Here is a 15,992-nt window from a genome sequence, read left to right as displayed (position 1 = left end):
GCTCGTATTAGGGCCCTAATGTTATGCGGTGTAGCCGGTGATTAAAACGGATGTCTCTCCATTGCTGCACCTGTCCGGGTGACGCTTGTTGTGCTTTTAACCTTCATTCTCATCCCAGTGGCGACGCCTCCCCGAAGTTCGCAGGACCGACTCGGTGTCACTCCTATATAGGTTCTGAGTCCGGAGTGTGTGTGTACACACACAGTAGACCTAATGCCCTTTACCCAGGCCAGAGTGAAAGTCATTTTAGTTCTTTTAATATGGTTTTATATCCTTTTGTTTATAGAAGGCCTCTGGATGGATGAGGGGGGTTTATTGGGCCGGTGCCGTGTCTCTGGATACAAGATGCCGCAGTAAAGTGGGCTGAGGGGAGCATCATTAATCACAGCCTCCCCCTTCACCTTTAAAATCATCTAAACCGATTCTAAGAGCCCGGTTTCGTTTGAGGCTGTCTATAAGCACCTCGTGTAAAAGCTTCACGCATCGGAAACATAAGGAGTAAAAGAGAATAACAACCGCATTCAAAGATTTCAAAATGGAAAGACGCTGCTAGCTCCACTTATAAGTTGATTCTGTCCCATTTTGTGACTCGGCGCATCATTTTGTGGTGTGAAGCAATTAAATTGGGGGAACAGGCAGAACCGGATCGATCTCGAGTAAAGGAGTCTGCTAAAATCTCTGTATACACACATTAACATATTCCACAGTTTCTAGACTTTCTATCTCTATCTGTTTCGGAACAGGTTCGGTGACACGGGCAGCGCTGTCGGCCCCGGTACCGACGCTCACAGCGAGGCGAACAGCAGCAGGCCGCTTCCCTGAAACCCAAAGTCCAAGTGGCAGATCAAAAACAAAGCGGCTCCGCTCTGGGTTTAGCTGACCTGAGCCAATGCAGAACCACGAGCAGAATTAATGGGACGAGCACTGCGTCTGTCCTGGCCCTGGACTCTGCAGCTCGTAAGCACAACAGTGAGAGGGACCATGAGCCTGTCGACTGTAAACAAACTGTTATCATAATGACATGCATCCTTAAAGGCATCTCGGTGATATTACCGATCTTACTGACATTTTCTGCCACATTTTCTTTCGCAAATGTAGAAATATCATGGAAGTCAAATGAATCCGAGGCACCATAATACTATGAGTGGTTCGCGTCCAGGAAGATGGCCTGGCCCGTCCCAGCACTTAACACGATAACCAGCTCTTTTCTCATCGCACACCTTCTGTTTTCTCGCTGCTTTAGATGCACTAGGAAGAGAAGCTATCTTTCAAAGCAGTAACATAAGATAAAAGTCTTTAAAAGCCAAAGGTCTGTGCGCATTTATTTTATCAAGTCAAACTCTTAAAAGCCGTATGCTTGGATTAGCAATATAAAGAATATATATTACTCGAGGAAACGCTTACTGCACAGAAACCAAACCCCTAAACATAAGTCAATTTATATTAGAATTTCCATACATGCATTTTCTTGTTACTGTCAATATGCAAAAATGGTGCTTACTAACAAATAATGCATAATGCATTCTGGCCAGCACATCAATAACTGCATTTAAGCTTTAACTGAAAATGCAAAAAGGAGAGAGCATAAAGATGGGCCTTATAAAATATATAACACATTAAACACCAAAATGTCAAAAATATGAAGCTGGCTCCTGGCTGGTGCGACAGACCCCTGCACCCCCCCCCCCACCCCCTCCCATTTATCTCGTCTGAGACTGAGGCTCAAAGGGAAATAAATAGCATCCTGTCTCCTCCTGCATTTCATTGAGTTACAGAGTCAGGTTTTCGCTTTATAGACGATGCTCGTATCCAGACCTCCTGAGAAGACCCATCAGTGTAAGAGGCCTGTTGGGGGGGTTGAAAAATGGCTCAGAGGCTGTGTAAATGGAGTCCTTTTCAGAGAAGGGCAAAATAACTGAGACACCGAGATCAAATGGCAGTCAAAGGGTGTAAAAGTTCATACAAACATGACAGCCGAATTTCAATATTCCCTGACTCGTCCCCGAAAACACGGAGAGTGCTCTGCTGTTAGCTGTGAGCTGCTTCACAATCTGTTCTGTTTAAGGGGATTATTTCATCTATAAACAGTCCTGCTCTCTAACAAATCCTTTATGTTTGGTGTCTTTCGGTCATGAAAAATGAAACAAATGAGGTAGCGGTAACAAAAGAGCCAATGTAATACTGCACCAAACAAGCCCCTTTGTCATTGGACTGCTAATAAGCTTCTTTGCACAGAGCTTCGAAATGCCAAATTTAGACGTTTTGTATCCAGTCAAGAACGCAATGACATATGTCCTTCCCCCACAGTCATGCAGCATACGGGTGCTGCTGTGTACCTAATGGTGGGGGGCACCAATGCTTTTTCCAGCATTTGCTCCCACAGGTCTGACATTCAAGATCTCTCAATTATGTATGAACAGCAAGCAATATCCTTTACCATCAAGCCCACACAACATATTTCATCTTCCTGGGCACAGATGCCCAATCAAATTCTCAGCGTAATTATGATGACTTATTAAAAATGGGCCCAAACACATTATTAGTAGGACTGTAGTTAGTCTCTGTGGTCAAAATTAGTGCACCATATTGCATGCGAATTACTTTAACTACTTTAAGTCCAACCAGAAGATGTTCTTTTCGCAGACTCCTTGAAGCAGGTAAAACCCGAAGCGGTGGGGAAATAGGATGAGGTAGTAAAACCACTTATTTATTTGTGCCTTGTGACAGTCTCTGGGAAGTGATGAAGACAAGGAGGCGAACGATGCATCGGTGGGGTAATTATGACACCGAGACAACTTCCCCAAGTGGTAGTAACACATGTTGATAAAGCAGACACTACGCATGGATCATGACCTTAAAGAAAGCCAGCTTTCACCGTTGGGGTCCACCCCGCTGTACGCTGGCACTGCCTGTAGGGCCTTTGGAGCTCAGTGGCGTGGGAATACTCAACTCAGCAGAGAAACAGATCACCTCAAACGTCATGTTTCCCTCCGACACAGCACGTAACCATTAAATATGAATGCCCACAGGATCCATTATTCCAACTCCAAATTGCCAGATCTGGATTAAGCTGGAAGAACGCTTCTGTTTTAAAATTAATAAATAAAACAGGCGCTCCGAAATGTCTCTGCTTTTATGTCTGGAGATGGCGGAGAGGCACTCGTTGGCGCATGGGCTAGCCAGTTGTGGTAGATGAGGGGTGCTGTCTAAACATGTATGAATAAATCAAAACTTTCCCAGTTAGGGCCTCAGATCTTTTCTGTTAATTCAAGTGATTTTGTCACTATTTCAAGGCAGTGAATGCAATATTTAAATTACTTTTGCTCTTTCAATGCCCAGGTGACTGTTCCCTCTCAGAAACTCTCCTCAGAAACCAAGTCTTGTCAGAAATGATTCTGGTATTGTCACGACCTCCGACCCAGCGGACTCCAATTCCCAGCATGCTCAACCACGACGGCGGAGATCCGCCTCCCCGGAGTATTAGCCAGCTGTAGCCTATTACGCTTGTTCAATATAAGACCAGTCATGAGTGTGCAACGTTGCGAAGTATTGCCGACATTCCATTGGAAGCGTACCAAGCCTTATTCGTGTATGATACCCTGGTTTGACCTGTATTGTGTATTCCGTGTTCCCCTCTCTTGGATTAGCCCTCTGGTACCTCTGCTCGTTTGTATTGCTGTAGTGTATGAACCTGGACTGCCCCCGACCTCTCTTTGGATCTCCCTGTTATCATTAAATCTTACTTTATTGAACGTCTGCAAGCGTCTGTGTAGCGTCATGTTTCCAGCATCACAGATATAAAGTTGGTAATTATAAGTAGCATCCATCTTGGGGGAGGGGGGGGGGGGGTGCAGAGTTAAACATTTAGCAGTGAAAGACAAATAGAGGAATGAATGTTAGAAAATGTAGTACTAGATTCATGTTCATTTATAATTCATGTTTTTTACATAGACATTTTTCCATTTCTTTCACCCACACATGTATAAGTTGTTCCTTAGCCCATGGTCTTTGATTGTAAAAGAGCTGCTGTTGTTATTAATGTACGACTACAGTGAGCAGTGTTTACTTACTGGACAACTCATTACCAAACTCCTCATCACTGCCAAGTTCCCACTGACTTACACATGTCAACTTCTCTCCTGAGGACAAACGCAAGAAGCTCTTAATCATAGTCATTTTTTTTTTCACTCCAAATAAGCACATTTGATAGAGCAAAAACTACACACAGCAAGACAAGACATGCTGGGTGATGTTCACAGTGGGAGCTTAAAAATCACATATAGGCCTACTATTTTTTAAAAGGTGCAACAATTCAGATGTAGTCAAATAATACAAATATCTTGAATTAGAAAGCACTAAAAAACAAAGAAGCGTGAATGGTTTGTGCATGGTCAATCTTCTGTTCTCAGAGGGTCACCAAACACATTTCAGATAGTCAGTTGACCAGGGGAATGTTGAAAAGGAGACATTGTCCCTTTATTCTCTGCAGACTTGTTATTACTGGCCACACAAGGACAGACAAGCCACAACTTTTCTTTTAATGCAATTGCGGTATAATTCGTTCCATGTTGTGAACTGGACGGACCTTTGTGTAAACGTGCATGTATTAAGTTGCTGTTAATGACTAATGCTCTGATTAGCTCTCCTCTTCTGAGACAAAGATCTAAACCTCTCATTGTGCTCTGAGCTGACAGACATCCTTTATCTGCTGTGCAAGTCCTTCTGCACTTTATCTTTATATGTGTATATTGTTGCTTGTTTGTGTTTTTGCTTTTATTTTTCAACATGAATTCAATAAATCCATTTCGTCCTTTTTCATTTTTCAGCTGGGTCATTATTGCTTGACCGACTGAAAATGAACTAGCTGCTTACAGTATGGTAACAACAGCAGGGTTTTTTTTTTTTACCTTAGACAGCCTCTGATGCTGTATTAGGGACATTAGTAGGGAAAAGCACATGTACTTAAAAAGCTCTATGAAAAAATATGGAATATATTAAATTAATGGGTCTTTTTGCCTCGGGGCAAAAGTGGAAAAGCCCCCCCCACCCCCCACCCCCCACCCCCCAAACACCCTCATGAGTTCAATTTTCACAGCTTTGGTTATGCATTCAACACTAATTGAATTTCAATGTTAAGTTTCAAAAAGTCTTCATTGGAGTGACTCTTGATGTAGATTGCATGTGATGTTTCTGAAGACGTCCACCCATTAAGCTGCATAACTGTGACAAGCTCTTTAAACCCACCTTCCTCTTTCATGCTTTTATTCACTTTTATTTTGTTCATCCTTTTTTTGGGGGGGGGATCGAGGCAAGGTATGCATTACTTAAACAATATTAATTGGAGCATTTTATTGTAAGAAATAACTATCTTCCTCTTGGCATGAAGGGCAGTGCGGAACAGATCAGACATGATGAAACCCTAAGGTGCCGTCCTTATTTGCATACTCAAGCTCAGCAGCCAATAAGAGGCCAGTCTGCTATACGCTAAATCTTACCAGTTCCAGGACTAATAGGATAATATGCTTCCGCACCACATAAGTAAAGGCATTAATATTGTGAAGATTAAGAAATAAAGCCATTTCTTATGGTCCTGAATGGTCCTGAGGAATTCCTGAAAGAATACAACTATTAGACCAAACTAAATGTCACTGTGAGGTACCTAAACAGGAAGCTTTGCATAGGAAAACGATAACAATGCCACCTTCAAATAACAAAAGTTAAACTACAAGTGGAAACTCCCCAAACTGAGTCATTTATTTTTAAAACTCATTCTCATTTTAATGTATAGAGCTGAAACACAGAAGTCAAGAACAAGCCATATCACCCATCAGTGTTCTGGATAACAGACCAGGCAGCGTTCATTGTAAATCTCATTGTCTTCATCTAGTGCCTTAACCAGCATTCATACTGTACTGCAGGCGATGAGCTGTCTAGACAGAGAGGAAAAAAAAAACATTTTGGTGTGCGCTGCGAGTCTTGTCTCTTTAAACCAAGAGCTTCTAGTGAGCTGCGAAGACAGCATGTCCACAGGGCCTCACCCAGGCCCTTGTCTAATGCCACTGAGGGACATCGCCAGCTATTAGATTTTATCAGCAGATACTGTCGCCTGGAACAGCCCCCCCCCCCCCCCCCCCTTAAACCCACAAACAAGCATCCTTCCTCCCAGCCACAGCGCCACATCCATTCAGATCACATCTCCCTGCTTGAGACGCAAATGGAAAATGGCTTTTTGCCACTCAAGATCCTTGGACGTCCCTTGGTTCCATATGGAAGAAATCCATGAAGTTTTCTGTCTGGCACTTTGACAGCCGACCATGATGTCAAGGATGTTGCGCGTGCTTTGAGATGAAAGACGTAGAAGTGAACTTCCTATTCTTATTATTATTTTTTGAGCACATTGAAAACACAACCTCCATGCGCAAGGTGGGCAAAAACAGGATGGCGCTTTGGAGGAGTTCAAGAGTTTCAGCGATCAGAATGCAAAAATAGACACTTAAAGGCATCGCTATTATCGTTTGTGTATATATACACACTCTGAAACACATACAGAAGTGATCAGATAATGGAGGGAGACGCTTGACCCAATATTTCCTCTGTTGTTGGCCAGGAAAGGGAGGTTATTGTGAAGCGGCCCAAGAGTAAATAATACTGTGTTTCCATGGCAAAGTCACAAACACGCCCTGCTGAAAACAAAGGATGAAAAGACAATTAATCTAAGGATTGTCAAATGTGTTTAGTTTTCAAAGTGTTTTTGTGGGAAATTGAGGTTCAAAACAAGAGGGGATGTACATTTTTCCATGCTAGTTGGGAATCAGGTGGTTCGGTATTTTGTTCAGGGACTTTTTTAACTGACCCTTTCGACCACACATGTTTTCCTGGCAGTCCTGATCTGTAATGGATCTGTGTGTTTCACCACCATGACGGGAAACGGTTCAACCACTTCAGGCCTTTGGACGGTTCACCTTTCAAGACACCTAGACCCGCTTCACCATCTCTCTGGGTTACGTGGGTTAACACCTCCAGCTTCCAGTGCGCCGTGCTCCAGCGAGTTGGACGTACAGATGCAGGTGTTCGGCGGTCTGGTGGACCCGAGGCCGCCCGGAGCATCTGCCGCCCCCCCCCCCCCCCCCCCCCCGTGCGGTTCACGTGGCTTCTGGAAGCCAAGACACGATCATTCAGAAGTAGTATTTTATCTTGGCAGTCTGCGCTGCTTTGTTTGCGTTTCTCTCAAGCCCCGGGATGAAAGAGCTTCGCGGGTGCATGCTGGCTCTGATTAACATCTAATTGTTAACATTTGGCCTTATTATCAGCCTGGTGCCTAACGCCGCGCTGCTCCAGCCTCGGCAGCGCTGAGGATCAGCCGTGAGAGATTAATGGTGCTACCGGTGCTTCACAGAAGTACTAGTTAGCAACGAGGTGGCATGAGAGGAGCCCCCGCCGCCGTCAACAACAACAACAAACAAACAAACAAACAGGAACTGATGGCAAGCGTTTATTATCTGCTTTAATTGCTCGTCATCTGGAAGATCTGACAGTTGTGGTTAATGAGAGAGAGAGAAGAGGCACGTGCTGCTGGCAGGAATCTCCACAGCAAAGGGGTGGCACTTGGGTGGGGGTGGCACTGGGGTGGCATTAGGGCGGGGGTGCCGAGAGCCGACTCGCTCCTATTTGACAGAAGCAGCTAGAATAAACCGTCGCATATGGAACTCTTCATACATTCTGGTAACCCGGACGTCTTTCATACACACACACACACACACACACACACACACACACACACACACACATAGATGCATATACATGCATGTGTGCACCCACCCACACACACACACACACACACACACACACACACACACACACAAAGGACTGAGTGTAATCAGATGGTGAACACACACAGGATATCACAAAAACTGACCCCGTTCCCTAATCTCTCATCTGGACTACAGCCTTGGAGATTGTCCAAGAAGGGACCTCCCAGACATTGTGCAGTGTCACGCACATAATGGGCACAGTTCAAACTACACAAGGACCAGGCCTAAAATAAGGCAGCAGACGTACAAGCTTAGCACATGCAAAAAAAAAAAACAACAACAACTGTTACATCAGTTAAGAAATCTGGAGCCCAGTTCAAGGTGAACAGAAGTGTTGGTTGGTTCTGCAGGGCATCGAAACCCCTGAACCCAGAAATATCTGACATAGCTCATAAGAGCAAATGTGTCACACAAGGGGTCTTTAGTATATAGCGTATTAGGATAATACACTTCAACACTATTAGGATATGTCTGATCTGGACATATTTGCATATTACTCAATATCATTTCTAATTATGATTCAGTGTTATGTTAAGGGAGAAGGACATAAGTGTCCTTTTTCAAACTTGTAAATGGGAAATCACCATACATGTTTAAATTCTTTAAATAAATACATACAGCAACTGTCATATAGACTAATGCTGAAAATTAGAAATTCAATCTGATGTACAGTGGCACATGGAAAAACTTAACTCAGAATCTACTGCCTGTCAGCAAATGCATCTAGTAGTAAAGCTACAGCAAGCAGGAAGGCCGTTAAATGGCACGTCTGTAGACTCTGACGTCTGAATAACATATCCGCAATAAATGGGCCTAAAATTGAATATATGAAGGCCTAAATATCTTTCCCGTTCCTTGGTATGTGCTTCACTTTAAAGGTGTTCCAAATTCTTTCTAAAAAAGAACGTCCATTTATTTTAAACGTAAGTCAATATTCAACCTGACAGGAAACCCATCATGAGATCCACCCATCGTGCAGAGAAGTGGCACAACACTAGATCAGAACTAAACTGAACTGAACTAAAGCTGCATCCTGGGCTGACCCAGCGATACACTATCTATTCTGTACGGTGTCATGAGACAGCAAACCAATATGGAGGGAAAAAAACCCCAAAAACAAAGAACGATGTTCATTCACAGATTTCTCCTCAAGGACTGTGGGCACCGCTCTGCTGCCTGCACGTGACTGCTCCAGCAGCGCTCACACACACGGGAGCGATTAGGCCACACGAGTTTTTGGCGAGGGTCCCTAGCAACCAGCGGCATCTGTTTGTGTTTACCTTCGCGCTCCTTCCCGATAATACCATGAGCACATCTGCTACCGTGCGACGTAACCGTGGTTACATGCATGGTTGACCCGTGATTCTGTAATTACCCGGCGAGTGAGATGAAGAGGCGGAGTGTAGCCACCGAGGGCCCGCGTGCCTTCCCCTCTCCCGCCCACACCTCCTCAGACCCGCGAGCGCTCAGTGGGCCGAAACCCCACAGCCCAGCACCTTTGACTCCGAACACCAGAGACGTGAAACAAAACTCTCTGACATGCCCCCTCGACTTTGCATCCTTGTAAGTCAAACTGCTGGGTTTATCCAGGTTTTCCAGGATTATCAGCCATTCTGAAAAATTAACATACAAGTGCAACGGAAACGGTTTTTGGGGGGTTTTTTTAAGTTATGGATGTGTTCACGAGACACGAACTACTTCACAGCCAACGCAACGTATCTGGATTAATCTAGATGATCTTTCAGAAAGGAAGCTCGGACAGTCAATTATCAATAAACGCACCCCAGCATCATCAAATCAGCCCCAGTGTCTTTGTACCACACTGAACACTTCCCATATGTGCAAGCCATATGATAACGGGGGGAAAACATGAAAGGGTTTTTTTTTTTTCTTAACAGATAGTGACAGATAATAAGCTACACAGAAAATATAATGGCTTGAAGAACCCACATGAAAGGCTTGAGATATTGGTGTACTTGATGGTGCTGTTGTGTTTCCTGTTCACAAGTTCATGTACCAGATGCCAAGGACTGAAGGCCAGCCTGCCATCATCCCTGGGTTAGACTTATTATCCAGTATCCTATTGCCAATTATGAATTACCAGGCCTGGCTATGACAAATATGCTAAATGTGCATATTTTATTACTTTCAAGGAATTAATGTAGTCCTTCTCCAAACTGAGTTTTGGTTACAAACACTGTATTAGGATTAACAAGTGTATTCAATTTGTCACCAACAAAATGAAAGTCTATTTACTGTGAAATTCAATTGTATGCATGGTGTTCTTCGCCCAAATGTTCAGAATTTTAAGAGAATATCTTGCCCATGTTACGTTAAAATAGCCTGCCCTTTCAGCAATCTAATTGAATGCAGTCAACCGTGGAAAATTGCACAGTAAAGCCAAATTAGCCAACCACCCATCTGAGGTTCAAGTTAAGTTGCTTCGCAACAGAATCTTAGTACAAATGTGTACATCGGTGAGTAATGTTTTGCTTACATGCTCAGAATGAAAAATATTCTCTAGGTATAATCAAGCATGACCAAACTGGGAAGTTACAATTCACTTTGGTAGTTCAATAGCATGGACTATCACTAGTGGCTGAAACGTGTACTGAAGGGTTGACAAAGTGTAAACAATGGCGCCATCTACTGGCGTATCAATTTTATCCATAATGAAATAAAAGGTCGATTTTCCTTCCCATACTGTTCAAACCTGAAGTTAAACAAAACAAAAAGGAACATGCATAGACTCTGTGTGGTACGTTTCCTCACTTTCCTCAAACAAAACCACGTACTTTCCTGCATTTGACTTTTTTGTGACATCTTTGACTAATAGGACTAAATTTGTTTAGTCAAATATCAAATATGTTTGCAGATATTTTTGAAACCGCCATGCTTTCCTGCCTGAATACATATCTTCATTTCAACTCTGCAGAGTAATACTGTGCTCTTTGTTCTGAAAAACACTGCAATTTTGAAACAGTGGTAGTATGCAGATGAATTCATTCATTGAGTGCGTTCACAAAAAGTGAAATATATCAACATGTGGCAAGTACAAAATGAAGTAGACGTTAAACAGAGATGCAGCCAAACACCCACAAGCCTTTTCACCGGCTGTGTCATCAGAGACATGCATGCACGACTTTGCATGTGTACATTATTCAAATTTGCCATGGCGACCTGAGTAACACTTCTGTGTTTGCCCTGTTTCTGTATTTAGCGAAGCCTGCGACATCGCATGGCATGTAACATGTGCTTCTCACGAAACCCACGGCAGTCCCTGAAACCTTAAAAGCCACACCACTTCAACGCTCTCTGTGGCAGAAATAGCATGCCTCCAGATAGCAGTTGCCATGACGCTGCGTGACTCTGTTTTCCGTCAGGATTAATGATCGCTATGCAGTGACAATCTCAGACACACTGTTCTCTTTGGCAGCACTGATAAACACACGGGACAGATAAGCACACAGTGCACATTCACCCAGAAGAGGCCTCCAATCACACTATTACACACAGAAATTGTCACACAGTTACAGTAATGACACAAACAGTTTTGCTTGGTCCATTTATAAGACTGGTTGCCATTTTAGTGGAAGATTTTCATTCTTGAGAAAGTTTTGAGTGAAGGTGCATGAAGCTGGTGACCTAAGCCTATAGCAGCTTGTTCTGTGTTTATGACACCAGCACCAGTTCTCTCTCCGAGCCTGTGAGCAGCTCTGTGTGTACTGGAGGTGCAGTCATCAGGGGGCCACACTTGCCTGCAACTTTCTCATCTGGTGTGTGAATTGGCTCTGTCTGATTAGCCCCTGTTGAGTACATCACAATATCAGGCTAAGGAGGAGTCAAGGATGGCTGAGTGTGTCCTTGATGGAGTTGCAAGGACTTCTGGGAGGCAAGTTGAGTGTTTAAAGCAACATCAGACACATGGTTCTCATTCTTTGGAATTATCGATCTCCTTCAGCTCCAACGGTGATAAGCTAGAGTTCTCTAAAGGCGATGGGGATGTCACAAGGTTCCACTTGTCTATGGCATCAACATTGCCATAGTGAGAAGGAGTTGCACCAGGACTTGCAGTTTTGCTAATGTGAGCGTCCACGCCTGTACTGATTCTGATGTCCGCAATCAACCTAGATTGTTCAGTAGACACGAGTGACGAGGTTTCTCTAGTGTTCAATGAAGAAACATGTGAACCAGGCCATGGTGCTGCATTTGAATCCGTGTTTCCTTTATGGGTAAAAGATGAGGACGTAGTTGGAACAAATCGGGACACACCGTGAGCGTTTAGATGCGCTGCACTAGAGGTTGTCCAGGCCCAGGACGCTGTGCCCGCCATCTCTGCAGCCCGCTCATATGACTTCTCCCGGTTTGCTAACAAGGAGTCGGGACTGTTTAGCACTTGAAGGGTGTCAGTTTGCAGTAACCCGGTGCTCCATGGAGACACTGTTGGGTCTCTGAGCCCTTGAGTATATGGAAACATTTGCCTGGGTTTAAATGTCTTGCTAAATCCTTCTGTTGTCAGAGATAACAGCTGGGGGGCCATGCTGGAAGCCCCAGCAGAGAGCAGCAGGTGATGTGTGGCCTCGGCATATGGGGGGGTGGCGGTGGTGACTGAAGTCATGTGGTCCTCTGCAAATGTCACACGAGGTTTTGGTGTCACTGAAGGATAAGATTCTGTTGCCAGTGAAGGAATGGAAGCGCCTGAAACAAACACAGATCACGCTCAGAGCCGACGGCGCTGATCAGATTTTCCGGCTGTGTTGTGCTCACTGACTAACTGCTACAGATACTCACCCAAACAGGGCGATGTGTTCTCCATAGTCCAGGCCATTTTGTTATTTGTCTCTTTAAAAGCGAGCACAACATCAATTCTGAAGAACGCCTGTCGGAGGTCATTACTCTCTTTATCAGTGCATTTCTGTAAGAGTACCGACAATAAGAGATAAACACACACACAAAACAGGTGATGAAAACCTGTTTGGTGAATGGCGAGCATGTTCACCTTGGTCTTTTGAATGAGGGCAGTTGGTATGATGAGTTTCACGAAGCCACTGTTCTCAGACCAGCTGAAAGCGCTCGTCTGGTTTACAGACACACTACTGACAGAAAGGGTCTCGTTGTCATAGCCTCCCCTCTTGGTCAAACCCATGCGGCGTTTGTATATGTACAGTATCGTGTTTTCGGATGAATACTGAGTCACTAAATCAGACAGACATACACACACACACACACACACACACACACACACACAACATTTAGATGTAGAAAGACAGAGTAACACAAAGGGTAAGTTTAATGAGAAAATCTGTACCCACCTCTTGGACAGGTAGCCTCCATGCTATAAGCATAATTTCCACTGACCAGCTTGAGAGGTAAGAATTGCCCCTCACTCTGAAGAACCTAAAAACATTACCTGTACTATAAAAGATTTCAAAACATTTCTGCGTAGACCAATGAATATATTTTTTAAGCGTATCAAATACGACATCTTGACTAACAGATGTTGAACAGATGCTATACAGCTTAATCTCCACAAGATGGCAGACCACACAAGCTCTGTTAAAAGCCAGCACTGTCAAGTATCATTTTCACTAAAAGCCTTCTTATTTACAGAAATAAGTGAACACATCACCATGTTGAGAGGTACATAAAATTTTTAAATAAAAGCTAAATGACTCTACACTGAACTCACCTGCACGGGGCTAAGGATCGTATTCCTTCTTCCTTGAACAGTAATGTGTGGTTTATGAACATCAACGTGTACTTGAATGAGACTGGCATCTTCTAATGCCACCACCAGACTGCCTCTTAAAACAAGAGACCAGCTGAGCTGGGAGGGAAGAGAACACCATTATGATAGCAAAGATACTGCTTTAATGAAGAACCTTCATAAAAAAACACCAGTGTTCATCTTCCTGGCTGTTGGGATTAACTGGTCACACACCGGATATGATCAATTTGTGACAAACATTACCTCATTGTTCCAGCTGTCCACTGGTATCTGTCTGGTCACCTTTGAAAATGTGAAATCATTAGCAAGAACAGTAAGGCAAAAAGAGAAAATCTTCCACAGGGTTTTGTACTTAGAGGTGAGAGCAGTAACATTGGTACTGTACCTGAATGAAGTCAGGGTCACACTGAATATGCTCACGGTTGGGTAGTGCTGTCACTACGGGACACTTCATTACATAATTGCGCGTCCTGCCTCCAAAACGGCTTATTCTCTTCAGCAGGTTCAGCACCATCACATAATGCCCATGCTGGGAAGGAAGCAGGCCATATGCTTTTATAAAATGACCGCCATGACAGCAAACACCTGAACAAACACCATAAAGGTATCCGTGCTGTAGTGTTTAACAATGCAGACTAGGAATGTTTAACTCTTTACCTCCACTTGCAAAAAGCATCCACTGTACATGACTCTGAAGATGTAGTTCCTGTCAGGATCCTTATGCAGGCCAAACCCACATGCAGAAAGCTGATGGTTTAAGCTCTCTAGGGATGCAAGGGTGACTACAAAAGAGGTTGGAGAGGAGAGGTTTGTTTTATTTGAAAGTGCACCCTTCAGTCAGTTTTTAATCATTTTTTACATTTCTGTATTCCACTGCTCACCTTGAATCCTCAGCATTGCTGAAAGCCAGAGCCTCAAACCTTCAATTCTCATTCTGTGCACCCACAGCTCCATGTATTCAGAGAAGCATTCCACATCGCCCTCTAAAACAGAAAGAATACCGTCTGCAATTACTTTTTGTTGGACATATTTAATTATCGTCCATTTCTTTCCAGTTTAGTTAGACCTCCACCTCACTGTAGCAGGTGAGAACCCGCGCACAATTCCTCATTTCCCCACCATACTTTCCCCAAATTCTGCCAGCACTCCAATGTAGATCAGGTAACCACAGGTGAAAAGAGGGACCCTGACACACGTCTGTGTTGTAAGACAGACCTCTACACTGCCACCTAAATTAACCTGATTATTTAATAGGCACTTCTTGAGGAATTACCCATGGTGCTGGCAGACGAACTGTCAATCCAATCTTGCGTCCGAACTGGTGAAACATGTCCACGTATGAACAAGAATAAAAACCTACATTGGAAGGAAACAGAAGCAGTGGCCAACGATTGAAACACAGACACATATAATCTCGGTAGCCTATACCTCTGTTTACGTTACAACACTCTGACAAAGGTTTATGAAAATATTACAAAAAATAGCATACTTACAAGGAAAATAGGAAACGTGTAAGATACAGCAATGCCATGACTACTGATGCTGGTACCTGAGCTTGTACCGTTTATAAACAGAAGCGTCACCTGTGTTTGACTAGACATCACAGCTCGGTGCAAGGCCCAATATAAATGTAGATCACAGCCTGGGCTACAAAGAAGATGGGTAGAGAGGAAGGACTGTGTTTGCTTTTGGGGGGTTTTCCCTCCAACACATCTTTTAGTTTTGTGCTCGTTTAACTTTAAAGTCTTTCATGTCGAAAGCTATTGTCTATACCTCGACGAGATTTAATGTTAAATGTATCAGTTCCATGCCAATAGTTCCGGTCTGCTGACTGCATTAGGGAGCAAATAAGATCAAAAAGAAAAGACTGAAATGGACTTTTAAACGTAAAACTCCCAGAATTGATGAAAAAGTTTCAGATCCGCATTTAATGAGACATTTGGTCGGATCACCGACGCTGTTTGTCGTGAACATATTTTGGAACATTGGCGTGAGCACTTTGAGCTCAAATTATTCAATAAGAACTAACCTAAAACAAAAACAGCGTGCTACATGCACATTGTTTGGTACTACAAACAACAACTTCTACATGTGTATTGATTCCTAACAAAACATTATCAGTATGTTTGCTGTTTGGCCGTCTAATAAAAGAACAGTTGTATTCATTAAACTCAAGTCTACGGTAGGACGACAGAATTTCGTCCCCACCACTCAGAACCGCTAGACGGGCATCTTGCTTCGTTACGTTTTCAGCTTCTTAAGAACTTAAGGTTCAAAAACGAATTGTCTTTCGTGTTTAGACAAGAAAACTGTACACATGAACACAAATGTTCTTCCAAGATTGCACAGATGTACATTTGTTGTGAAATTATCAGCAAAAAATATACTTCCACCCCCTACAATTTGACCTAGAATGGGATCGACCAAACGATGATGTAATCGGCTCGCCGAGG

The 15,992-nt window shown here is 43.5% G+C and overlaps 1 protein-coding gene across 1 annotated transcript; it reads right to left on the bottom strand.

Annotated features, from left to right (window-relative positions):
• Positions 1-9,943: 9,943 nt before the first annotated feature.
• Positions 9,944-15,880, bottom strand: ciroz (ciliated left-right organizer protein containing ZP-N domains). Its single transcript, XM_077018477.1, has 12 exons — positions 15,313-15,880; positions 15,033-15,186; positions 14,813-14,895; positions 14,421-14,522; positions 14,197-14,321; positions 13,925-14,068; positions 13,783-13,821; positions 13,501-13,638; positions 13,124-13,208; positions 12,811-13,007; positions 12,603-12,726; positions 9,944-12,509 (listed from the first exon to the last, which is right to left on the bottom strand). Exons 2-12 carry the CDS (start codon positions 15,068-15,070, stop codon positions 11,743-11,745), a joined length of 1,842 nt encoding a protein of 613 aa, XP_076874592.1. The 5' UTR covers positions 15,071-15,186; positions 15,313-15,880; the 3' UTR covers positions 9,944-11,742.
• Positions 15,881-15,992: the final 112 nt, after the last annotated feature.

This window comes from Brachyhypopomus gauderio, chromosome 10 (assembly GCF_052324685.1).
Source record: "Brachyhypopomus gauderio isolate BG-103 chromosome 10, BGAUD_0.2, whole genome shotgun sequence".
In the NCBI taxonomy this organism is placed as follows: Eukaryota; Metazoa; Chordata; class Actinopteri; order Gymnotiformes; family Hypopomidae; genus Brachyhypopomus; species Brachyhypopomus gauderio.
This window is presented reverse-complemented; position numbering and strand designations above follow the sequence as displayed.